At 46.4% G+C, this 26,429-nt stretch overlaps 3 protein-coding genes across 7 annotated transcripts in view; 2 read left to right on the forward strand and 1 right to left on the reverse strand.

The window, feature by feature from the left end:
- The window catches only part of LOC126527262 (cell adhesion molecule Dscam1-like), a 43,584-nt gene extending 42,637 nt beyond the window's left edge, over window positions 1-947 (reverse strand). Inside the window, exon 1 of one of the 2 annotated variants that reach the window (XM_050175024.3) lies at window positions 208-947. In XM_050175024.3, the coding sequence (XP_050030981.1) occupies window positions 208-328 (121 nt within the window). In that variant the 5' untranslated portion in view covers window positions 329-947. The remainder of the gene's footprint in view (window positions 1-207) is intronic. The other variant, XM_050175023.3, reaches the window with a different exon arrangement.
- A 6,513-nt stretch (window positions 948-7,460) lies between these two features.
- Window positions 7,461-9,464, forward strand: LOC126527266 (uncharacterized). 2 transcript variants are annotated; one of them, XR_008611665.1, is made up of 3 exons: window positions 7,461-7,570; window positions 7,662-8,853; window positions 9,097-9,464. XR_008611665.1 is itself a non-coding variant. In XM_050175039.2 (2 exons), exon 2 carries the CDS (start codon window positions 7,685-7,687, stop codon window positions 8,501-8,503), a length of 819 nt encoding a protein of 272 aa, XP_050030996.1. In that variant the 5' UTR covers window positions 7,461-7,570; window positions 7,662-7,684; the 3' UTR covers window positions 8,504-9,464. The 2 variants fall into 2 exon arrangements, 1 of the variants encoding a protein (XP_050030996.1); XM_050175039.2 differs by having other exon boundaries at window positions 7,662-9,464.
- Window positions 9,465-15,275: 5,811 nt separating this feature from the next.
- l(2)gd1 (lethal (2) giant discs 1) overlaps window positions 15,276-26,429 on the forward strand; it is a 39,729-nt gene continuing 28,575 nt past the window's right edge. For all 3 annotated transcript variants that reach the window (XM_050175019.3, XM_050175020.3, XM_050175021.3), the window contains exons 1-6: window positions 15,276-15,460; window positions 18,836-18,986; window positions 19,968-20,074; window positions 21,762-21,868; window positions 22,732-22,885; window positions 25,698-25,809. In XM_050175019.3, the coding sequence (XP_050030976.1) occupies window positions 15,398-15,460; window positions 18,836-18,986; window positions 19,968-20,074; window positions 21,762-21,868; window positions 22,732-22,885; window positions 25,698-25,809 (694 nt within the window). In that variant the 5' untranslated portion in view covers window positions 15,276-15,397. The remainder of the gene's footprint in view (window positions 15,461-18,835; window positions 18,987-19,967; window positions 20,075-21,761; window positions 21,869-22,731; window positions 22,886-25,697; window positions 25,810-26,429) is intronic.

A 26,429-nucleotide genomic window follows, 5' to 3' on the forward strand; every position in this document is an offset into this window, starting at 1 on the left:
TAAGAAAACTGCCCTTTCTCCTCTTTATTCAGCTCATAAATGAAAGAAGTTTATTTCAAATCGGTTCAGCGGGTTTCTAATGAAAGCACTTCTGCGTTCCGAATGTATTCGCATAGGTGAATTGGAATTGACCTTCGAAGCGCTGCAGGAGCGCACTGAGGAGACACGTAGAACGTGCCATTAATACTCCACCAGATGAACACTCACCAGATGAAGCAGCGACATCGACACCGAGGAGCGCGAGGACGAAGCAGACGACGCAGGCCCAAAATAACGGTGCACCGGCCGGAGCATGGGCCGTCTGCTTACGCCGGACCAGCCAGCGCATCACGAAGACGGCGCGCGCAGTAGCAGACGACAACACTCGGCCTCTTTGCCGCTGGCCACTCACAAAACTACAAAACTCACACGGGTCGCACACACACGCACACACACAACACGCACGCACTACGGCCACACTTCCCGCAGCAGGACGCCCACCAACTCTGCTCGAACAGGTGGACGCAGCGGCGTCTCGTTACTACGTCGATAGTCGCTCATTCTCCCAGGGGTCCGCCGAGATATCGAATCGAGCCCGAACGAAATGGTCGTCTGGACGCCCCTTCGCGGGCACAGCACAAAATCGAAAAAAACAGCCGTGCGCGGGCGCGAGCTTCCGTTCGCTTGTGAGGTCGCCGCCGTGCGCGACGGTGTCGACGGTGTGTCCGCCAGCGGGCTCGGCGTTTGGTCGAGGAGGAGGCGGTGCCCGGCGGTGACGACTGTTCGTTCATTTTTTAGCGCGCGCGCGGAGGCGTGGGTTCGTCCGCTAAATCGGGTATCAGCCGGAGAGGGAAGCCTCTCGCTTGCTCTCACTTCTCCCCACTCCTCTTTCGGTTGTCTCTCTCTCCCTTTGTTCTCTTGCTCTATTAGTCCTTTCTCTTGCCACGAGGGGACGGGCTGTTTTCGTTCTCTGTACCTCCGCTCCTGCTCTTTCATTCATCCACTTGTTTCGCGTCTGCTTTCTGCGGGCGTTCCCACGGAGGAAGGAAACTAAGGAGAGGCCCTACCCCCTCCGCGCGCTAGGAGAAAAGTGTGGCGGAAATGACGTATAGGTTCTCATTTCTTTTGCTGCTTTTTTATTTTTTTTGCTGCATGGCCACGCCTTTTGGGCCACAATGGCGGCGTTGTTCTGATTTTTTGAGCGCGCACAGGTGTTGCTCTGGTAGGTTTCGTGCCGTGGCAAAGGCGCTGTGTGGGCGGGTTTGCGTTAGTCACCGTGTCTTGTTGCGCTGTGTTACCTGCACCGTGCTCTGCCGGATGTTGCGCGAGCGCGCGCGCTCCGCGTGCGAAACCACGCGCAGCGCGGCGTGGTTTCGCGAAAGATGTAAACAAGAGAGGAGGGTGGCACAAAAGGCGGAGCATCGCCATGAGCAACGCCAACTTCCGGCTTCACTTTTGCTTCACAAAGAGTGACGTCAGGGCCTCTCCTTAGTTTCCTTCCTCCGTGGGGCGTTCCCTTCGCTCAGTCCCTTCGTCATCTCTCTCACGCTACTGAATCCGTCACCCTCTTCTCACTTCGCGTAAAACTTCGCTTCTAACTTCATTCACTCGTCTATCACATCATCCGGCTGGCTGTTCACAGCTCTTGCCTGTAGCATCCGTCTACACGTTTGTTCCTACGTTATCGAAAAAACACCCGAACAAAGTTGTAAAAGCTGAGTTACGAAGCCCCCTAACCCTCACCACTCCTCCTCGAATCACAAGCGTAGTTCGCAGGCGAAGTTTTCCGTAGCGTGCAAACATTTGTCCGCTTTGTACAGCTGTGTCCTCGGCCTCACTCTACGTGGGGATGTTTACTCTGGAGTGCCTGTGCTAGCATCGACTTCTGGCAGCTAGAGCACCGCCATTTCTGCGTGGGATGTTATGAAACGACACAAAACTGCACAAGCGGATGTGGTGTGTGTGTTAACTCTTAAAGAGAACACCTAATTAGCATTGCTCCATCAAAGACAGCTGAGGCATGTGACGAAAGCCGCATGGATGTTTGCTTATATATATAATGCGTCATATATGTAAAGCACTCTTTCGCGACTTAGTTATAGGTGTTCACTGTCACGCTTATTTTCGGCACACGTTCGAGAAGAAGAGGTAGGCAAATTAATCCGATGTGTCTGACACTACGGCGTCAATCATATCGCTTCTGTAGCTTTCGGACGTTAACACTATTCGATATATTATTCGATTTAGCCCGTTATCAAACTGACAGGGTCAAGAAAGAAAAGTGTAAGAATAAGGAATGGATGTCTATACACGCGGACAACTTTCAGTGGCTATACCGACAGAACGCTGTCCGCGAGTACAGTGCATCGCAGACAAGCCGGTCCACCTTTTACGAGGAACACCGTCCTACGGCGGAGCTTTGAATGGTCTTGGAGATGACGTCTCGAACTAAAAGAAAAAAAAAAGAAAAAAGAAAAAAGAACGAGGAGTAAAATTGGCCCGCTGCCATTTCTCCTTCTAGTTGCCAAAATTGCGCTACCCTCGTCGCGCCAGCCGGAGCTTCCAAGAATCGAACTTTCGACCTCGAGGTTAGGCGCTCATGGAAACGATTCTCCTTCTGGGAAATCACGCCGCATAGAGCAAGCAAAGGCAGGACAGGCTGCTCTGTGAGCATCCGGTGTTCTCCGTTCGCAAAGCAGGACCAGGTATTTGTCGCCGAGATATATTTGCTGTTGGTGATACGTTTCTGACGCGTCACGGTATATAGTTCGGCTGCTATGGCGTTTGCCTGCCGAGCACGAGGTTGGAGGTTCGACTACCGCCGTGGCTCTCGCATTCCCCACTGGGGGCAATGCAATGGTGCTCGCGTGTGTCGTGCGTTCGGCACGCTAAAGAACCCCGGGCGCTAAAGAAATTAATCCGAAGTCACCCCACTGTACAGTTTCGGCGCGTTAAACCCAACATTTCTTCTTTAACGTTTCTGTATGTGCGACAGACGCGAATAGGAACACGCGGTGAAGCTGCTGGTCCGCGCAGTGCAACTGCCACGGCGCATGCGCAACGGGCCTCTGTCGCATATATTCTTTTCAAACAACTATGGCCCCTCGGAACAGCCATATCCGACAGCTACACCGCAAAATAATTTACACACTTAAAAGTGAATATGGATGTAAATCCGTCTATAACCCACACTCATAAACACATATAAAAAATGATGTAAGGGTGTCAGTTCTATGCCACTTTACACCCTAAGTCACATTTAATGGCGTAAATTATTTTACAGTACACAGAAAACGTTCTTATTATAGATTCCTTTTTATCGTCACCAGTGCCCGCCGGAAGCTGTATGGATGGATGTTATGAGCACCTCATTTGAAACAGCGGGGTGGCGGGGCGGGGGGTGGAGTAGGGGGAAGGGGCTGTTGCCCTGGTGACCACGGCGTGTGCGTCTTGGCATCTGCACTCTCGCGCACCACTTTTCCTGTGGCCTCAGGTGTTCTGGCTGCATCCATGTGTGCTGCCTGGCGTCAGACAGACAGACAGACAGACAGACAGACAGACAGACAGACAGACAGACAGACAGACAGACAGACAGACGGACGGACGGACGGACGGACGGACGGACGGACGGACGGACGGACGGACGGACGGACAGACAGACAGACAGACAGACAGACAGACAGACAGACAGACAGACAGACAGACAGACAGACAGACAGACGGACGGACGGACGGACGGACGGACGGACGGACGGATAAAATGTGGCAGTTTGTTTCCTGAAGAGGCGAAGCATTTACAGCGATAGCAAGGTGTAGCGTTGCGCTATAGGACGCTATAGGTTCGGGGCCTTACTCTGTTATTCGGCTACAGGGATGTTTGCTCCCCAGTCCATAAATTTCTAGTAGAGTCTAACCTAATGACCTGGTTAAATTGGTATATTATTGTGTGTGTGTGTGTGCTTTTCAATTAATGAATATTGATTCTTCCTACTATTATCATTTTAACACGTAATTTCACCTTTCGACAGCACTTGCTCTGTAGCAGTCCTGAAAGTTCATTTTTGGCTATAGCTTGGAATAATCCGCCCCTATGGTAAATATCAGTGTAATTCCCCAATTTCTTGGTGAATCCCCCATAGTGAGCATGAGCCACGAGTTGGATGGGCAACAACCCATTTACTCTTTACTCCTTTACTCATTCCTAACTCATTTACTCTTTGCTCCCTTTACTTTATTTCTAAGACAATTCCTCCATAGTGGGTATGAGTCACGAATTGGATGGGCGACAAAACAACGGCTTCTTGAACAGTGTACAAACTATACGTGGATGCAACATATTGGCGTAACGCAGCTCACACAAGGCTACTCCTGCTCGGTTAATGAAGGAACAGAGCCTACGAAACGCCTTCTGCGTACGAAACGCCTTCTGCACGTGGGAAATTCTTAAGGATGTTCATTCTGCCTGCTGAGGCAAGCGTCCGTGGCCGAATTAATAGAGTACACCGGACTTCTGTGCTATAGACGTACTTTCTCCGGATTCAGCCGTCGGATAAATTTATTTAAATTTATTTAAATATATCTATACTTGAATATATCCGGGACATCACGGTGACGACGAAAATTCACACATAGAATGTTCATGAATTGATATTGCACTAAATGAATAGACAATTAAACTAGAATATACAACCCACAAGCTGTCGCTGAAAGCCGTGCTAGTTCGTTTCATTGTTAAACACGCATTAAAGGAGGTCCCCTTCAGCCGTGTATTATTGGACATTCTTTCGAATAAGTATCCCCAATGCTTGTATTTGATTACGAATAAATAAAGATATCTCTCTCTCTTTGTCAAAAAAGAAAAAAAAAAGAGAAAATTTTCATCCACTGGATTGTTGCACGAAGCTAGCTACAAAGGGAAACCCATACGGATTTCTCAGAAAGAAAGCTTCTCAGCTGAAGAAAAAAAAAAAAACTCGTCTTCGTCCGGGTTACAAACCCGACACCAACGCCTTTCCGTGGCGGTCGCTCTATACCATGTGAGCTAACGTGCATCTTTACAGCGCTAAGAAGGCTGAACACAAGCAAGCACAGCGCCAATTCTGTGCATTGGCTGTTTGTGTTTCGTATTCCTCACCGCTGTATGTTTCTTTCACTGTCTGCACGCGCCTCAGTTCGCGCCGTGGTTTACAACATCGCGCAGTCTGAGAGGACGAGGAGGCAGACGGCGGCCGCGGGTCACCACATGTTGCGCCTCTCACGGCGCGTTCTTGCGTGTGGGAAGCGGCGGTGGCGGCCGCCGCGCGGGGGCGATAGAATCGGATCCCCGGTGGCGGCGGTGCCCCCGCGCCGCGCTGTTCTCGTGTGAAGACCGCATCTGTGGCCGCGCGACTGCCGCCGTTTACGCGCGCCCACCAAAACTTCTTGCGAGAAAGACACCCAGTGCGCGACCCGATTGCGTGCGCAGGTCGACACAACATAGCGCCGCGCGTGCTGCGTTTGTTGCGTATACTTTGTACCCCCGGGAAGCGCCGCGGTCACTTTAATTTGTGTGCAAGCCGGGCTCGCGGGAGCACCAGGGGCATTGTGGCACGGCGGTTGCACGCGATAGCTTATTTGCGTGGGTGTGCGCGTGTCTGCTTGCGAGGCAGCGGGACTAGTTGGCGTTTTGGGTTTGGGTACGTAGGATTAGCCGTAGGTTATACGCGGCGAAGAGAGAGAGTCGGAGAAGCGGCAGTCGCTCCGACTACTGCGTTTTGGTTGCTCCGTGGGCAGATGCGAACTTGCGCGCTACGGACTCCGTCGGGATTGCGGGAAATGGAAAGGCATGAAATTACAAAATTTTGAAGAAGTAATAAGCGTGGGCGCTTGCGGGGCCATAGCGTAACAGACACGCGTTCACTCACTCACTCACTCACTCACTCACTCACTCACTCACTCACTCACTCACTCACTCACTCACTCACTCACTCACTCACTCACTCCAATTCAGGTCGGTCAGACCATGCAGTTCAGTTCAGGCTGGTCGCTCAATCAGTCAGTATGGTCAGGTAGCTCAGACAATTCAGGTCAGTTAAAGCCAATCAGCTAACGTCATTCAGTCAGTTCAGATCGATTAATGAATAAGGCAGGTCAGTCAGCCTGTCTTTTCACCTCAGATGTAGTTCTGCCAGTTGAGGTGAGTCATATCACGCCATTCAGCCAGCCAGTCAGTAAGATTGGTTACTCACTAATTCAGTCAGTCAGTCATATAATGTCAGGAAGAGGAAGCGCTACAATATAGCCGTGGGTTTTTTGAGGAGCAATGTACAGAAGACCTTGGAACAATTTTTACGGATGACGTTGTTCACTGCGCAACAACAGCTGTTTCATCCTCGTGGGGCCGGAAATAAATGCAACGGCAAAACAATTACATTGCGATTTCAGGGTGATTAAAATTAAGGCCGGTGTGGCCTGTACGGCTGAATCCACCTACTCATTCTCGCAGCTACTCTCCTATTATCATAAAGTTTCTGTGCAACAGGTGCGGCCTGACTCCTCATCTCGTCAATGGCAGCAAATTGTTGGCCGATTGTTGGGCTTCTTAACTGGCACGACTTCGGAAGAATTGCAATTCCCCCTACCGCAAGCAGCAGTGGGAGCTCGAAGAGGAAAAAAGATTACTGTCTACGTTAATGCCATTAGGATTACCCATCGTCACATTTATCTGCTGTGGCCGAGAAGTAACCTACGACAGGGAGAGAGAGAGTGAGAAAGAGAACGAGATTCTGCTCAGCTTCACTGTGTATAAGTACATACATTGACCAATCTGGCCACTGCCATAAGCAGCAGCAGGAGCTTCATACACGTCTCATACACGATGGCTTTCGGTTGTGGCATTTGAGTGCGTCGTTACATTGCTTCAATGCTAATCGCATTTGCATCGAAATTAATCGTGAAATTGGTTCTGCCGAAGTTTTTTAGACTCATCGGTGAACCAAGCTTCTCCCGCATTTAAACTCGCGCGCCAGAGCAATCACCGTCGTAATATTATGCGTTTTTATTGTGACGGTTAAGGAGAAGCAGCAAAATAAAGGAAGTGCAAGAACGTGAAAAAGAATTGTTTACTTCTAAATATAAATGTTAATGCTTTATTTTTCTTATTTACTTTGAGGTTTTATTATTATTATTATGCGACGACATGGTGACGTGTTTGGTTAAATTACAGTACGACAAGAGCATGGACTTTGAGATTGTAAAACAACACATGGCTGCAGTAGCACATCTCGAAGGCCATAATGCACACCCAGAACTTTGTTGAAGGGCTTAATAAAGAATATAATGCTCGAAAACTATTTCTCTACTTTGATCAACCCGTATCGCCAACGCAGAGTTGCTCTTGCGTTTTTTTGTTGTTTTGTTGTAACGGTCATCGAGCGCACCATTGCAGTCCCTTCGGCGCTTCGGTAGGTGTTCTCGCCTTCGGTTAGCAACTCTGCGTGGCCCCTCGGCCTCTTCTTTTGTTGCTTTTGTTGCGAGATTGCGTTTCTGCAACGTTGCGTGCGTGTAGAGTCATCTATCAGCCGAAATTACCAGCGACAGCTAACCAAATCGGGTACGCTGCGCTTATAAAGACAAGTATCAAGTAGAGTAAGAGCGCGAAGCCACAATAATGTCCGCTGTGGACGCGTTTCTTTTTCCCCCAGCTCTCCAGGCCGAGTTGGAGGACATGGACGCCGGACCCATTCTTCGAGATATCATGCTGGGCCACTACTCTGACGGAGGAGCAGAAGGGGACAGCATCTTCTCCGACCTTGCAGTAAGCGAACTGACGGCGATCGCCGAAGAAGCACGTGGCGCCTTGTCCGAGTCTCCTGAACCGATCCCGACACGCAGAGCGTCGGCAAAGCGTTGCAAGTCCCGTCGCCAGTCTAGGCCTAACTACGCCGTGCTCGCCGGTAAGTGCCGCACTCGCGTCAAAGGAGAGTCGGTATCCAGCTCTGACGAAGTTCACGTAGATGACGATGAAGACCCGGTTTCGCCGTGCGATGTAGAAGAGGAGGAGGAAAGCTTAGACGCGTTCAAGACCCGGGGAAGTTGTATGAGCAAGAATGCCATTGCCGCGCGAGAAAATAGAATTAAGAAAAAGCTTTATGTGAACAAGCTCGAGCGAAGCGTCCGCCACCTTTCGACGGAAAACGCGACGCTCATGAAGCGCACGACCGACATGAGCCGAGAGATCGAAGAGCTGAGCGAAGAGGTGCAGTACCTGAGGAGTGTGCTCTGCAACGTTGATGAAATATCGGCTCTTGTGCGCAGCGTTCGGTCGGTTAGGCCTAGCTTGGCGACCAACTTGAAGAATGGGTACTCCCTGAAGCGCGAGAGAGTCGAGGGAGATCACGACTACATTGGTACTGGTGGCAAGAGGAGGCCGCCCGTTGATAAGAAAGCGGGGGGTGTGTGCATCCACGTCGCCAACGGAGCCGTGTCGTTGGAGTTTTGCCATCGGTGCGCCAGCAAGTCCAAGGATCTTCGGGAGGCACAGTGACGTCGCTAAGCAGCGTTCGTTTAACCGGTTTGAGGCGACGCCTGGGAATCGGCGGCTCCATGGGTGTGAACTTCTGGACACAGACAGACAGACGATGGTCGGTACAGCGTGTCCAATTTACCAGCGTTAACTATAGCAGGACTTCGAATGAGAACTCTGTGTGTGTGCCGCTTCCAGTTTGGGCTCTGAACAGACGCTTTTTTTTGCTTTTCACGGATTCTCTCGTTTCAGGTGACCGTCTCGGGGTGGCAGACAAGCACCGGGAGACTGCAAGCTGTACCAACTATTGGCACAGCGAGGGTGGCTGCTTGAGGATCATGGTCACACTTTCTCCCACACCATCTGCGATGGTTGGTATCCATTAACCACCCCAGCTGTACAGACACAACAGCTAGCAAAGCCTAAGTCACTTCGTGTTAGCTTTTGCATTGTCACTCATAGCAGCTCTACTGGCTTGCCAGCACTCTTAACCTCAGCATCGTGATTGTGAACTAGGAATTTTTGTTAGCTGTTGAGTGTGTAGACAGGGCAACACAAACACTGTTGCGCTGGGTCTGAAGAACCAGTTATTGGAGAAGCTTTTTGCTTTATAGCTTCCACTGCTGTCTTGGTGCTGACCTGGGGATCACTGCACTCAAGTGAGGACGGTATGTAGTAGGTCTGGTAAATCTCGGTGATGTTTCTACATAATGCAATGATGCCTCTTCACAATTTGTTTTCTTTTTTTTTATTTAGGATCGTAGCTGCTTGCTAGACTAGCAAGGCTTTCAATTGTTCATTGTTAGCAGTTTTTACAATCGTGTAAAGGAAAGTGCACTGTCGTGGTAAACATTAGTGTATGTGAAAAGATTGTAAATATGTTTTGAGCTGAACACTCGACGGCTATATGTGCCCGAGAACTGTAAATATTGAATGAATGACAAGTTGAGCATCTGTGAAATAAATGTGTTGTGCCATTCAACAGTGTTGCTACTTTCCTCTAGGGCTTTTGCCTTTCAGCATCTTTGTACAGCATGTAGTGTGCTGTAATGGGGATGCCTTTATGTTACTGGATGCTAAGTCTTCCTGAAACTTCAAGGATATGCACAATGATTTAGTGCTGCTGTGTTGGCACTCTTGCCACTCTAGAAGTTACCACTTTTTGGAATGGTAGGATGCGAGTGGTAGCCCTCTTGCAACAGGCTACTCCGACATTAAAGTGAAACTGTATTGTGCTTCTGCAATTTTCAAAGCTGGAATTGTTTTGATTAGGTGATGCTTGGTAAACCAGAAACTGCAAAAGCAATAGACAGGTGGCTTTGCCTCGTGAAGTTCTTGCGCCATTTAAAGGGACCCTGAAACGATATTGTACAAACATACTGAGTTGTCGAGTAAGTCTTTCTGATCATTGACGCAAGTAAGTGTTCCGTGTAAGGCGTGTAATTTATTATAAGGTTTTAAAAATGTACATCGCTGCCGATGGCAGCACACTGCTCGGAATTTTCAGCCGTCCTCAACCACATGACGTAAATCACCCAATTGACGTCGGTAGGGCGAACTATCTGATTGGCTGCCCAGGGCGTGTCATCAATAATTTTTCCACCTTTACAGTGAACAAATGATGTTCGTAATAGTTGGAATGTTAATTATTTTCTATAAAGAGAAAGTAACAAAGAGAATGCACAAGAACGATTTCTTGCTACGCATAAGCACTTCCGCTCACAATAAGCATCTGCTTGTGTTAACGTGCTCCATTTTGATGAGAGCTCCGCGGTCAGAGTCGGTCTCAGTCCTTTCGCGAGCACTGCGATTCGACTTTGTCGCGTTGTGGACTGCAAACGTAGCGACTGGCAATATGTCAAGCTGCGACATTGTGTCCCTCTGCGAGGCAGCAGATGAGCGGACTGGCTGCAGCGCATCGGACTCGCAATCCGATCGCCGCCAGGATTTACGCGTTTGCGGCCACCACTTCACACCTGAAGATTACTAATGCAATAGTGTTTAACGAGTCTGGTATTAAGGTAAACACAAGCGCTAGGGGCCAGGGCCTGGCCATTTGACCGTTCACCGGATGAGCAGAAGCACAAATGTGAGTGGTCTGCACGCAGAGTTTGGAGATTGTTTGCGTGCTCGCTCGTAGAGAACCGGAGGTTGACACGATGCGCCGTCATGACGCAGAGCCAGTGAAGGTGTTGCTTAGCCCCGATCACTCGGCGAACGATTTGAGGAGAAAATGCATGACTATGGAGGAGGGTAACTTGTAATCGTCCGTAGCTCTCTTAATATAAGGCGTTTCACACAAACTGTGGTGCAAATGATAACTTTAGCTGTACCTTACGGGTCTACAAAAGTTGTCCGAACCGTTTCAGAGGCCCTTGATACTGTACTTTGTGTCTTGTCCCTGAACAGTAATAGTCGTCAGTCTTGCTTGTGCTTCCTTTCTTGAAAATTCTGCGCTCTAAATTCCGTCAAGTATGCTATGTCGTGCTGATAATGCGCATGTCGTTCATGACTTGGAAGTACAGGGCACGCAGCGTTAAAGCAGAAACGCAAATCACAAGAACGGCCAAAACAATTCACCCCAGTACTTCACTATGCCCTTAGTTTCTGTTTCAATACCCAGGATGTGTATTTGTTGTGTTACAGTTGCTGGATCAGGTCCTGTGGTCGCTTTGGCTGCCACTCGTGCACAGCGAACACCATCGTGTAGTATTATTGCTGCATGACGCTGGCAAATTTTCTGTATTGTGTTGCAATAATGTCAGTCACTGTAGGCCTGGTGCTTGGAGCCAACTTTAGTGTTCAATTACAGTTCCTTGGATTTGTTCCCAGTTTTTGTGCCCGCCAAGTGGGAACCTTTTATGTTCGAAAAGTGTGCGGTAAAGTTTACACAACTTTACACAAGATATATGATGTCAGTACTCTTTTAAAATAAGCTTATGGGGTGTATGCAGGACATCTTTGTGGCCAGCCGATTGGAGTACAGCTAGCATGGGGAAAGATATAACGTGAATTTGATCTGCTTATCCCTGCAAGTGCAGTGGAAGCTGCGGGCGAGACTGGTGTATGATTTAAGTGCACGTTAAAGAACCCCAGGTGGTTGAAATTACCGGAGACATCCACTACGGCGTGCCTCATAATCAGATAGTGGTTTTGGCACGTAAAACAACATAATTAAAAAAAAGAGACTGATGTATGAAAGCTGCTACCTTCCTCTGATTGACTGCATTTGACATCCTGAGGCAGCATATGGGTTATTCTTCCTGTGGCTGGACAGCATGCACAGTGGGGGGGGGGGGTTCACTGTTGAAGGGGACATCTAGGCGTGAGACTTTCACCTCGGTGCATTTACCTAGTTCATCTTCCGACTAAAGCTATCTCGATGCACTGCACAGATGTGTAGATAGGTGCCAGTGTCGCCATCCGCAGCAAGCCATCTGCTGAAAAACTGGGTACTTGTACGTTTGCCAGGGCAAAAAATTTGCATGTGTACTCCTGTGTTCCCTCCAACAGTGGACTGGGCTGTACGCGAAGCCACAAAAGCTTACAGGGCAATATGAGTTTCGTGGCCAATGTGAATTTGTGCTCTGTTAAAGGCCAACTGTGACGAAATTTCACTTTGGTTACTAAGTTTGTTATAATTGAGTAGTATCAATCTTTGCAATCTTTGCAAGGCTACAGGGCTGGTAATTGCATAGTTTTCTTGTTGGCAGCCTTTAAACGGCACCTAAGTAGACACATGCACCTGGCAGTTGTCGCTACAACACAAGTCCTAGCATCCTGAGATTTATCTGCTCTTTGCGGGCAGCCGTGGGAGCTGCGTTGTCTCTGAAGTCGTGTCATTGAGCCGTGAACGCTAGATAATGCGTCGCTTCTGGCGAGCTGTAATGGTGGCATATTTTCCTTTTGGTATCAAGAAATTGCCAGCTTTTCGTGGTGCTTATGCTTGTATGTTAAAAATCGAAAATTTCATTGCAAGTTGGTCTTTAAGGCACGGCACTCGTTAATAGATCACTGTGGGTCACAGGTTGCTGCTGAAGATTGAAACTTTCAAAGCTGTGTGCTTCGCTTTGTGGAAATTCAGCTTGTTCACGAATCTGCAGTCTTGTAAAACTATTGTGGCCAACTACACCTTTGGCCTTGTAGCGTGACTGTCTAGCAGGACTCGCGTATGTGGTAGTTCACTATGGCACTGCATTACCATTTGCCAAAATGTCCAAGGACTTGCAGGTTTGATGGAATAGCTCGATTGGCCGAGGTGCTGTAGACATTTTTTCAAATTGAAGTTTGGAATTGCAAGTAATGCACATATGTGTTGCAGGAAATCAAGGTAAAAAGTTGCAGTTGAGAATTTGCAGAAGTAATTAGAACAGTCTTAGGTCTGCGTTACATTATTCCAAACTGCTTGCATTCTTGAATTAATGCTTGATTTGTTGCAGTTCTATTTAGCTACTCACTTTGGCCTTAGAAACAGCTTTAGCTAGCAGGGCTAACGAAAATTTATCTCTTAGGATATATTGACAATTGAAGCATGAAGATGCTGTGCCCCAAAAGCAGATAAATTTTGTTGACAGTATCTGTTTAATTGTTTAGAAGTGCATTATTTTGCAGAAAATGTTGAATAAAGGGATGGTATTTTTGTGTTGGATGAGACGTAAGGTTCGATTGTATGTACCTTGTTTTCTTTTTTACGATTTGAATGTAAAAGCAATGCTTCAATATATATATATTTTTTTGCAGTTTGTGTGAAAATATTGATAGCCTGGATGAATCTGCCCTAAACAGTCTTGTTTCAACTTTCAAGTGCAACAGAGCACACCAAAATCTGTTCAGTAAATGAAAACTATTTGTCTTGCCAGGTATGAAGAGGTGGTTTCACGGTCTTTTAAGCGCTGGTCGCAAACTCGCTGGCAAAAGTAGTGAAGACTTGGAATAATACAGCACCTAGGCAAAATGTATGTGTCCTGTATGAGCCATGCTTCTTTCTGTAATTATGTGCAAGTTGGCTTTGAAAGCATTACAATAGTGTGAAATTAAGATGAGGACAGGTAGTAACGTTTGTGTTATGTACTTGCTTCTACCTAATTTTGCGCTCGTTAATCTTTTCAATAGATATGAACCAACTAGCTCGACAAGGAGTAACTTGGGCAAGTCTGCTTGTCTTGGGGGGTGGTGGGGGATATGCGAAAGGTAGGTAGTCGAGTACAGATGATTGTGGTGCTTCCAACACTGAGATTCAAGTGCTAAAGATGAGAAGCTTCCTCATCTTCTCAATGTCGCACCTGACAATCTGCATTAGCTCCAGCTATGGAAAATTTAGGAGCAAGGGGTGTGTACTTTAAATACACGAGTACTGGCATGACATCGTCTTTTTATCCCTTCCGTTAAATGAAGGTCCAAACCCTGTGAACAGTTTGAAGTCGTACTGGCAAATGTTGGAGTGCTTTGCAGTCGCTGTACTTGTGGGTTTTACTATGGCACAGGACCAACTATAAGATCAACGGAAACTCTGACAATTGGAATGCCAAGTGACGACAGTTCAAAACTATAGTGCCGGTTTCTTGCACCAGTGTTACAAGGGTGTGCATACATGGAAAAATATTCTGTGGCGAAGGTTCGTATGTGTCTCAGAAGAGCAAGTACCAGGAGAAGTGGCCTATTGTAAATCTTGTTGGAGAATAAAGGTATGCACCGAGACTGATCGAAAGCCTTAACTTTTTTCGAAGGAGTGCGATATTGAAAAGGGCCTACAACCACCTTTGGATGCTGTAATAGTAAAAAAGGTAAGCTTCATTGGAGTTATTGTCCACGCATGAATTGCACCCAACGCGAATAGTACGAAGATCGCAGCCTGACGTAGCGACCATGTTCTCTAGTAGCCTGGCGAAATTCGCCTGGGTTGATGTTGGCATCCAGTTTAATTAAACCTGGGTGATGGCGCCTGTGGTTCATGTTAACCATTGAATCTTCACAAAGTATGTTATTCTCTTAAAGATTATTCCAATTTCTTAGCCTCTGCTTACTTCTTGCACATCGAGGACGTTGAGAAAAAGCGGTACCGTAGTATAACGTGGTTGCAAGGGTAGTAAACGGAGGTCGGCTCAAGACTGCGCGCTAGGCACTCTGCAGTCAGTCCCAGGTACTAAAATTTGTACATATGATGCAACTCGTGTGACGTGTGCCACCGTGCCGTGCCTTTCTACGCAGCGGCCGTGTTAGGCAGATGTCTAGCGCGGCCCATCGTCCGTTTGGTCCCCGAGCGGAGTAGCACGCTGAAGTTCTTGTTCCCTAGTAAAATGGCGCAGCCTGCTTAGTTTCAAATGGATTCCAGCGTTGGTGTTGAATCTACATAATTCTTTTGTGACTGCGTGCGGCCTGAAGAACAAACGGGCGTAATCTTGCAGCGCGGCTTAGCAGTAGCGTGTACTTTTTACACAACAAAATTGTGCTCTTTTCCTGTAATGCTTCGGTTACGTAAATGAACGAGCAAGAATTATTTTTGCACTGTGGAAATGAACTAAAACTGAACCGGTTTGAGTAAACCGGAACGAAAAAAAAAGTTCCGTCGTTCTCAGAGAAGCGGGGTACATAGGGTAGCGTCCTAAGAATTTAAAATGCGAATCTTAAAGACTAGGCTTGTTGAACACGGCAGAATCGATTTATTGCGAGAGCAGAAAACACGATAGACGTTGGGTTTTGGACGTCAGTTTTGGACGTCACCTAATGCAGAAGCCAGAAATACGTAATGGTCGCCATGTTTTAAATCTATTACGAAGTTATCAATCCAGGACAATCCAAACTAGCCGTTCACGCCCAGCTGCTTATGTTACTGGAAGCCCTTGAGAGGGAGAAGAAAAACATTTATCATTTGGACTGTTTTTGTCGTTGTCATGGTGTAAGACGTAAGAGAACGACATGGCAAGGCGCTCAGGAGCTAGCAAAGGCCGCTCTGGAGGAGCTAAAGGCTCTCTGGCTCAGGTGAGAGGCACGTTTTGCGCACCTTTCTGTCGTGTTGCGAAGGCCGAGTACGTAATTGCTCCTGTCTGACCGTTATTACATGTCACCGACAGCGGTGCTTGGGCGCAAGAATGCTCAGTTAGGAGGTCTTTCCTGTGCGTATGTAAACATGACACGGCTGTGGCAATTCCATTACAGCTACTCGTTGAGATAAGAACTCAATGACTCAACGAACCGTGTCTGCTCAATCCTTTTTAAAAAACTGTTGAGCTCCTTCGCAATCTGCTCTGAGGACCGCCGTCTCCGCCTTCATTTCCTTGCCGCATTGACAGCGAAGAGCGACAACTTAAGTTGATCTTCAAGCATTTGACACATGTCGGAAGTGAGCCCGACACTTGTATTTGTGATAGGCGTCTGTATCCACAATAAAGATGCAAGGCTGCTTTCATATATATGTATTCTAGCTGGTAATCAAGGAAGCCGTGAATATAGAGCTTGTCGCGAGCACATTATAGCAGTACTACGAAGCCAACCAGAATGTGCAGTAATAACGGTGGAGGAAGTTTCCAAAGTCAAGAAAAAGACGGGGCCGGTTTGATCAATACACCGGCCACTACGTCAAAAGTAATGCAGGAAGTTTCCAAAGTCAAGGAAGGGACGGGGCATGACCGTTACTTACTTTTTATAACATATCGCGCTTGGTGCTGCAGTTCATGTTTCTTTTTGTCCATTTCCCCTCATGTTGTGTTTGTTTGTCCCGTACGCGAACAACATGAAAAAAAAAAAAAATACTCCAGTGTTTTTGCTTTTCTGGCTTCGGAGGCTCAACGCGCAAGTGAGGCTTAAAAAGCAAAAGATTGAGAAAGTGCTTTTACCAGGGTACGATCGTATAGGCGTGATGCGCTGCCCAGGCGGCGCTGCGGAAATGCCGGTCAGCAGTTCCCTCCATGGCGCGTTTATCGGTTTCGGGTAGCACAAAACGGGAGGCCCTGCTGGTGAATACAAGGCACCGCGGTATGTCTGCTTGTACGAGCTGCGCCACGGTGCAAAACTTGGACACTTTCTTGCATGGGAGGCTTTGTAGCATGCCTTCCGTCGAGGAGGAAGCAAAGTGCTGTGCCGAATATATGCGCTGTGCCCGAGAAGTTGTGGACGCAGTTTTGCTGTGCTTCCGCTTTTGAGTATGTGCCACTGAAGCCACATGAAATCAAACTGCAACAGCAGACTGTTTCAATGTGTGTCTACTTGAAGTCAAGGTTTCGATGGAAGCCCGTCTGGTCGGCATGAAGCAATAAAACGACGGACACCGACCAAAAGAAGTACTAAAAAAGGGTTAAATCTAAAAGACGTTTCGGCTTCCCTACGGAAGCCTTGTTCACAATGGGATGAATGAAAGTTCACGGAAGCTTATGTATACTTCAGAACGTGATGTAAGCAGCGCGTGTATGATGGGGAGAGGGTTCCCTCATTTAGATTGAGCGTGTGGCTTGTTTTTTGTATCTCCAGCGATTCCAGATACAGCTGTGATTTCAAGTTTCTTTCTTGGCCAATAACTCTCGAGCGATCCCAGTCAATCTTGTGGCCCATGTCTATTTGTTTAACACGCATCAACTCAGAACCGTGTTGCTATAGAAGCTGCTATAGCATTACCACTGTTACTGATTATGACTGGTTCTGGTGTGTGTTCACGCTGGCTGCCATTGGTCTGCCGGACGCAAACATGGTTATGAGGCAAATGCATATTTCCCGGCAGTGGCCATTGGTAAATAGAACGATTGTATCTCCCGAGCCTTTGCGTTCATGCGCATGAATCTTGCTCATAAAGAGAGAACAATGCAGCCGCAATTGTTTTGTTTGTTTGTCAGCAATGTTTAATGTGACAGAATATCTTTAAGCACCACTCTTTATTTACATTCCCCTAACGTTACGCTGTAACTTGCTGTCTGTACCACGTCAGTCAATTTTAATGCGATAGTGTTAAGGGCCTTGTGTTGCAGAATATCTGGTGTCAGCTGCGGTGGAGTTGTCTGTGAGCAAAAATTGCCGTATATATTTAGGTATATGTAAATGCCAAGTCTTGCTATATGTCCTGTGGTATATGCGGGTTATATTGCTGCACCATTCTATCACTAAAGTTGCTCATACCTTGTCTTACATTCTTGACAAAGTTATTCCTCGGAATTTTGAGAATGACAGCCCACAAACAAATGTTATGTAACAAAAGACTGGCAGCATATGCCTTTTATGTTATGTCTTAGACTTAAATATTAAAACTGCAAGACAATAACAGAAACCTGAGAAGGATGTAATTTTTTTGGCGCGGCTGTGCACTACCTCCGGCATCGGCCCAAGCAAGAAGCTGCGTTTCTACCAGAAAGCTCGCCTTCGTGCATAGCATTCGCCTCAAGCGTTTCCTGCTAAACATTACAGTTACGTACAGTGCAGTTGCTGGGAGGCGTGACATGCAGTCGGGGATTTTTGAATGCTATTGTGTTCCACTCTTAAAGGTGAACCTTAAGCGTCCTCCAAGTTTTTGTTTTGCTCGTCCTCTCAGCAACCTGTTCTGCAGCAGTTTCTACTGCTCTATAAGCTTTCGTTTACATACCTGTGCCACTTCACCATCAAGCATTTTCTTAGGTCCTGTAAATTTCCTTGCGTGACATTTCTTAAATTGGGGGAAAAAAAAAAAAAAAAAAAAGCCATCACTTGGGGGTTTTAAAGGCTTGACAAGCAGGAAGTAAGGTACATTATTGCTCACTCTCATCTTCTCTTTTCACTGTCCCTCACACTTTAACATGGAGTCTCAAACTTTAACATGGTGTCTTATTGTCCTTATAAAGGACAATAAGAAAGTCGGTTATTTGTTCTGCATAGTGTCTTTGGAATTAATAACTAATTCCATCAGGCAGCTGAGGATTTTTTGGGGTTAACTTCAAGTAACATCTGGAAAATACTATCACAAGCTATCAGAGCTTTATCTGGGGTTGTATTTAACAGGTCACACAGTTCATATTCATGTGGTTCTTAAACCAGATGAATATTTTGCTTTGTATTTGCAGTTTATCAGCTTCTTGGTGTATGTTGCCACTTGAGGCAATACTGGAGACGTATTGAGCAATGTAACAACCTTAACATTTGATTTTAGGCAACTGGTGCAGTCTGTAGATTTTTCCAACTGACATTTTCCTCCCACTTGTTATCTTTCGAAGTCTTAAAACGACATTGTTTCACTTTGTCCGTTTGCTTAACACATTACCACTGTGTGCGTCTATGTAGATTTTACTGTGATATCCATTGTGAATGAAGTGCACAAATGGAGGATGCATGCCTTGTGTCCAGCTCGTAAGATTGACCCTTGGTGGCTTTTTTTACGTTAAATGCTCTTATTTTTTGCAGTTGGGGCTCTTTGACATGCCTGATCTTGATGGCATTGGCAACGACGACGATGGTGATGATGATGCAGATGATGGAGACTTGGAAGCTGAGTTGTCAGAACTGCTTTCTGGTCGTGTCCAGCCAAAGCCGAAGAAACCCAAGCCAAAGCCAGGTTTGTGTGTTTGAATGGTTTTGGCTTCTACTATTGTATCGTTGGTTGCATTATGTGGGTGCCAACAGATCTTGTATGGAAGTCTGGGAACACGAAGATAAGCAATTAAAGTATGACGGGAACTGACATGTTTGGATGCGTTATAGAATTCCTGTATGTCTGAAGTGGGAGATGCAGTCAAACCTTGTTACAACACAGTCACATCCAGCACAACTATAACTTCATTATGCTGCAGTGTTCTTTATAAGCGTTGGGGAGCGCCTCTCGCTGGCTCCTGGGAGAACTGCCCGTGGTGTGCGGCACAATCCGAGCTCTGGCACGCATGCTTGGAACACTCAGTTGTCGGAGCTGGCCTGTCCTCTCGGGAAGGTTAAGCATTAGCTGTTTGTGGTCTCGCTGTGTATTTCTTGACGGCTACAGCTGATTCGACAAACCCACAAGAGACATTTTATATTTCCTTTGTTATATCCAATAATTTGTTATATCTGTATTCGTTATGTAGAGGCTTGACATAGTTGCAAAGCATGCAAGTCTAAATGCAGGACTGAAGCATTCTTTCTGTGAAGGCCTCGCATAGGAATGAGTAGATTGAAGATGTGGCATCTGTAGATAATGCTTGCCCTCTTGATACATAATTGATGTGAAAAAATTATAAGCTTCTCTATTTATGAATGTGCTCTTTATTATTCTTTGTATCCAGTGCTCACACTTGCATATATTATTTTAATTCCATAGGAGTGACTCCCCTACAAGAATTCTCTTGAGCTGCTCTTTGTTTTGTAAATAAAATGAGGAGTACTGTTTAAGATGTTATGTCGCTTTATGGAATACCTTAAAACAGCCCTTTTTTTCTGCCTGTTTGAATTACATAAAATGGAGTTTAATTTTTGAACATAATTCCAGCACTCGAGTGAGGGCTTTTATGTTTAGGTAATTGAGTGGCAGCCGTAATTTTAACCCTTTGTATGCAAATTTTTTCAGCCGCAGACCTGGCATCCATTCAAATGATGGCTGCTGCTGCTTTGAAGGAGGATAACTCGGGTGATGAAAGCGATGATGCCAATCTGTCTGATGACCCGGAACTGGTGGTATGCAAACTTATCCTTCGTTTGCCTGTTACTTCTTTGCCCTGTTTGAGCTGGTAGAGATAGTTGTGCTCCCCGTAACTAAGCTAGCATCAGTGAAATGAAAATTGCATGCAAACCTAGCTGTGTGCCAGAAAAAGACAAAGGAAAGATCAGCACTTAGAAGGGATCAACACTTACTGAAACGTTCAGCCTGGAGCTGACGTGTTGACCATAGGCCGGCAGGATGAGTGAATGCTCAATCATACTCGCTCATCAATATTTTATATTTTTGCAGGCTATGTACTCAGTCACACTCACGTGCTCTCACAGTCGTTGGTCATCACTCATGTTTCTACTTGTGCCCACTCATACACACCCATGTTCACTTGCAATAATAGTTGCTTCCATTGTCGTTTACCGGCAACCTACTCGCCTAATACACTCACGTCCAATGCCATTCATAGGCACTCGGTCAAACACGTATGCTCACTCACACTTGCCAACTGTCACTCGCACTCGTTCTCCGGTCTGCTAAAGCTCACCATCGCTTACTTTTTGTTCATACTCTCGTTAACCGACACTGACTTTTTTTTCACTTATGCCCACTCAGAGCCTTCATCACTCAGTAGTGCGCTATCTCACGCTCATGAAATGAGTGTCTAGCGAGTTGAGTCAGTGTGCTCGTGAGTGAGTATGTCGGCCTTTGGTCTTTGCCTGAACATTGAGAGGTGGCAAAAGCGCTGGCTCTGAGGTGGTTTGCCCGGTTCGCCCGCTGTTGATTACTAATTGTGCATATATAGCAAGGATTCTAATCAAATTGTTTTTTGAGGGTTATAGTGTTTTCTAGTGTTTTCTGTTTGACAGGTAGGCAAGTTGGCATGAATTTCTTCTTGCTTAGCAATGTGAAGTGTGGGTTGTCTGCTAAAAAGTGCCTGCTTAGCCTGTCAGTGTTCAAATGAATAGCTATGATTAAAGGGAGAGATTTGAACTTCGTCGACAACTTCAATATTGCGAATAACAAAATGAATTTTTCTTCAAATCATTAAGGTTCTCATCTCCACATTGTACTATTGCCTATAAATTTTAGCAAATGGAGAAGTAGATAGTCATGGTAGCTTTTGACGATTGCACAGATCGTATGGGCATCGTATTGACATCTTTCTTGTAAAACACGCTCGACACAGGTCTGCCCGGTGATAGACATCAACTAGGCCATGATTACACTGGCAGAATGCCTTGCAGTAAATCTTGCTTGACAGCTAGGAAGAGGGTCTGTTAGAAGCTGTTTTTGTTAATAACTCATCACTGTCTTCAGGGTAGTGTTGGGCTAACAAGAAAGAGTGCAGTTCAGCACCTGGCTTTAAGAGAGCTTGCCTGCAGAATTTGAGTGTTCTATTCAGAACTATTTGGAAGTTTGACCTCCACTTTCTCTGGTAGAAAAAGTTTTTCTACCAAGTGATTGGAAGTAATGTTTTGAAAGAATAAATTGCCAGTCTGTCATTGTGTACATTCTACATTGCCAGTCTTCCCCAAACTGATTTGGTGTACTTAGTGTCCCTCAGAGACATTTCTCACTTTAAGTACAGAGCTGTTTGATTTGCTTCTTTTCCAACTTTCCTTGGGCTACATTCTTGAGTTTTTGTGATAGAGACTTGGCGCCTGTGATCATGTTTAAGACTTGCTTCATTGCACCTCCTCCTCACTCAAGGCGGAGCTTGGCGCTCTTCACCCTCACCAAGAAGAAGAAACAGCACCAGAACCACCACCAAGGGTTGCATCTAGACCACCGGGTGCCGTCCAGGTGCTCCCAACAAGGTGACATTAGAAGCGTAGACTGTTGGGCCAGTTGGTGCATCATACAGCATCTGTCCTGTCCACTCCGTTTCTTCCCGCCCGTATTTCCGCTCAATGACACTACAAGGTGACATTAGTATATGCAATTTGTTGTGTGTATAGTTTTCCAAAGCTGCAACAGTACCAAATGGCTATATTTGCACTAAAATTAGGAGCGAAACGAAAGCAGGAAGGTTTGATTCAGTGACAGCCACTGATGCTTGCCACTATTGGCCGCTTTTGCCACTTTCTGTTGATGAAAGTTGGGGATTAATGTGTATGTTCAAGGAGACTGTAAGTGATAGTCACTCAGCTCATATGGTTTTCTTGGATATCTACAGAATGCAATGCATTCGTTTATTTTACTATAGGTGGGGATTAACATGTATTTTCCTGCTTGCCAGTAGTAGTAGTAATAGTAGTAGTAGTAGTAGTAGTAGTAGTAGTAGTAGTAGTAGGAAAGTTTTCTTGCTGCAGGAGCATCTTAGGACATAATGTGTCAAACCAGTAGACATGTACATTGCCGATTGCAATTGCTATATACAAGCCATGGTGTATTCATCTGTTGCTTCGCTATAATAACTATGAAAAATGATTACATCAGACTCGTTTAGGTGAAAAGGAAACTTTACAGAAATGACAACACCATGTGAAAATAGGTCACAGTTGAAAAAAATGTTAGCATCTGCCTCATTGTCGCATATCCGGATTCATGTTTGTCAGCTGGCTGCGGGCAAGACAAGTGTCTTTTCAAAGAAACGTCATCACTGTTTGTAACTTGTGTTTATATACCTTTTTATGCGTCTGTTGCAAATGCTACATTAAGTGACCCTCATTTATATTAGCCCTGCACCCACCAGTCCTGCTACAAGCCCCAGTGGGGAGCTTCCCCTTGTCGAGACCCTTCAAGAACGGCTGCGCAGCTACGCTGCTGCTGAATTGGCAGCCAAGTCCCTGGGGGACAGCTCCAAGGCCAGGCGTTATGGCCGCGCAATCAAGGTGGGTTCCACGCGGCAGTTTGCAAGATGAACCTGAAGTAATGAAAGGCTTGTAAAAACAATTGCATCTCTTGGGAGGAAGACTGTAATTGAAGCCATGTAACGAAACAGACAAAAAACAAGCCAATATATATATATATATATATATATATATATATATATATATATATATATATATATATATGTGTGTGTGTGTGTGTGTGTGTGAATGTGCCTTGAGACACTTTTTGAACATAATAAGAAAGCGTTGCCGATATGTCGTAGAGGCTGCTGTGAACATGTGAGCAAAATATTACTGAATGTGTGCAGCAGGAATTGACAATATTATGTCAAAAACAGCAAGAAACCCTTGCGCTCGCTTCCACAATGCCGTCATGCAGCGTCATCCAAAGTAGCTGGCCCACCAATGATATTGTCTGATTTTGTGATCGTGAGAGCATTCTTAGTAATGCACAATTGTTAATATTGAGTTACATAAATGAAATATATATACAGTCAAACTCACTTATAATGATACCAGTTTTAACAATATATTGGTTACAACAATGAAAAGCTGCTGCACCATCAACTTTTGTATTTTGTCTATGGGGAGATAACTCACTTACTACAATGTCCCTATGCCGCCTTATCGGTTATAACGATGAAGTCTGGCTGCTGGGTGTCCGTACTGAAAGGTAATGGAATGTGAAATTCTTGAAAAAGAAAAAAAGTGAAATGCAAGCCGCTGCATGATTGGCCGCCACCCCAACTGCCCCTGCGCGCTTCTCTCCATGAGGGATGCACGCCAGCCTCGCGCGCATCTCTCCCGTCACTTTTCCACTCCTCCGAACATGAATGGACCGCGCCAACTGTGCTGACAACGCTGCTGGTGCTGCCCCCAGATTGCACACTTTGCTCTCACAGCTTGTTCTTTATTCTATGGCCCTCATCCTGCGCAATTCTGCTAATGGATTAAGTCTCTTCGAGCTTGTCTTTGTTTGTTGCGTCCAAGTCGTTCCTGGCCATGTTGCTTCTCAGCCTCGTTTGAGTCCCCCCCCCCGAAACGGAAGATGGCTGATCCACATGCTGATCATTGACAATGCACGACGTTGCCGGTGAAAAGAAAGCGCACTGCTATAGATTTGGAAACGGAAGTGCTTCTAACCAATGAGGCGATCGTTGCGAACATGCTTGCATCGGATAGCGACAGTGAGGGCCACGGCGGCCACGCTAATGAGGTACGGCAGGCTGCCTCAACGTTGTCCCCGCGGGAGGTGCTGTAGATGATTCAGTCTCTCATAGGATTGTTTTCGCGAGGGACCTTCTGCTTCACTATGTGGAGCACCTGGAGGCCTTGGAGAAGGATGTCAGCAAGCTTCGCCTAAAGCAAGCAAGGCTGACGGACATGCGGTTTTCTCGCGCAAGCCAGTGTGAAGTATGTGACGAGATGCTTGTGGCGGTCACGTCCCAGCGTTTTTTCTGGGTTTCTCAAACTGAGATGCTGCTGTGGGAACCTTGTCACATTTTTTAAAAGGCGCCTTTTGGGGCCACCACAGCGATGCCTCGGCAGAGCTCGTATGTCACTTGCCGCCAGTGACCCCTCTTTGCAGTTGTTATAGCAGTGCCATTCTTGAATTCCGACAGCCGTGGCTTGCTAACAACACGCGATCGGAGTGCGCAGGAAGCTGAGTTACAGTTAAATGACTCGACACGATCGGAAGCCGGATGGAGGGAAGTGGCAGGAGGAGAACTGGCCTCTCCATCATTATAGGTTTCTCGGAACAGTTATGCCGTCCCCCATTCTGATTTTTTTTCATGGAACTCTGTTATAACAATAGCATTTTCATGGCACTTGAATATTGTTATAAGTGGGTTCGACTGTATGTCTGCAATCTCAAAAATACAGAAATAGCATTTCATTGTTGCGATACATGCAGCTGCGTCACCTGCGTGTGGCCTCGGAGATGGCAGTAGCATGCTAAATAGTGTAGTCTACTGTAGCTGCCACGGTGTGCTGCGAATGAGTCCTTTCACCATCGTGACACTCAATATTTGACTGGGGCTTTGGCCTCTTGGATTCTCAGCTGTGTATCTTCCAAGCAAGCTAGCTGAGCCAAAAGAGAGAGCAAGCAGGGTATCAATGCGATAGCTCCACTTATAGTTGAAGGATTCGAAAAATTTAGATTCGTGGGACGACATCCTTTAATAACGAGGACATTCTATGATTAGTTAAAAAGTGTTTCGAGGCTCCTTTAAGTAAATCGAGAGGCAAAAGACAGGGTAAGCAGTACAATAAAGTTTCATTAGGCTGTACCTGGTGAAAAAAATGGGAGAAAATCTTGCATTGGGGGGGGGTGCTTAATGTATTATGTCGCCTACAGTGACATTCATGCTGTTCAAGAAGCACTCACCGAAAGCACAGAAGACAGATCTATAAGTAATTGTTTACAAATGATGTGCTTTGAAAACATTCGGATTAATGTAATCACATAGTTTGATCCTGTTAAAATAGTACAAAATCAGAGGTGCCCTTTATGGATGACGTTGTGTACCTTTTAAGTCTTAAAGTTGGATTTGCCACAGTAAACTCATTTTGGCAGATGAGCATGATATGCCTGAGCTGCCAACGAATAGTGTTGCCAGGAGCTTGTCTGGGACGTTGGTGCGTGCGATGCGATTTGGCGGCAGCAAGCCACGTCATGCTCGTATATGGAAGCTGGCCTGTTGTGTGAACCCAGCTTTAAAGCCAGACCAGAAGTACAGCCTCAAGTAGTGAGGAATCTTGAGAGGTCGTTTGTTGCTGTTGCAACCAACCATGCCTGTTATTTCCACAGACCTTGGAATCTCTGTTGAAGAAGGCAAAGGCGGGTGCACCAGTGAGCGAAGAAGAGATTCCTCCCCCGGTAGCCATCCCTAAGCCGCCAGCGCCTGCGTCAGAAGTTTCCCGTGAGTTTCTCTTCCGACTTCTGACTATATTTAATGGTAAATGTTGCTCTGCTTGTTAAAGGTATGTGTTGCACTACTCAGATGATGCATGTGCTGGGCTGTATTTATCATTTTTACATTTGTAGCATTCCTTGCTGGATTAATTAACCCCACCATACATTTACATTGGCAGAAACAAGTCCAAAGTGGTTGCAGACGTGTATGTACGACAGTGACTGAACATTTTAAAATATGCCTTTTAAAGCGAAAGCTTTACTGGCCGCGAACTTGCGATTTCGCCGTGGTGGTGCTCCAAGGAGGCACATGACGTCACAATGCGCGCCTCTCCACGGATATTTCTCTCTCGCTCCCTAGTCACTACTGTGCATGCGCCACTAGTAGCACCGAGCCACAGGTGTTCTGCCGCTGCGCGGCGCCGCGCCTTTTCACCGCCGCCGTTTAGTATGACGTCACACCGCGTTCCTCGTCGTTGCGCTCGCCTCCGTTCGCTTCGCCAGCTACGTCGCATGCCTGATAACATGTCGGAGGATTGAAAAGGAAAGCTCGCGTGCGCCGCAACCACAGTTGAGGTGGCAGTATGTACGGCGACAATTCTGATAAGCAGGAGGAGGCCTGGAACT

This window comes from Dermacentor andersoni, chromosome 9 (genome assembly GCF_023375885.2).
Source record: "Dermacentor andersoni chromosome 9, qqDerAnde1_hic_scaffold, whole genome shotgun sequence".
NCBI classification, from domain to species: domain Eukaryota; kingdom Metazoa; phylum Arthropoda; class Arachnida; order Ixodida; family Ixodidae; genus Dermacentor; species Dermacentor andersoni.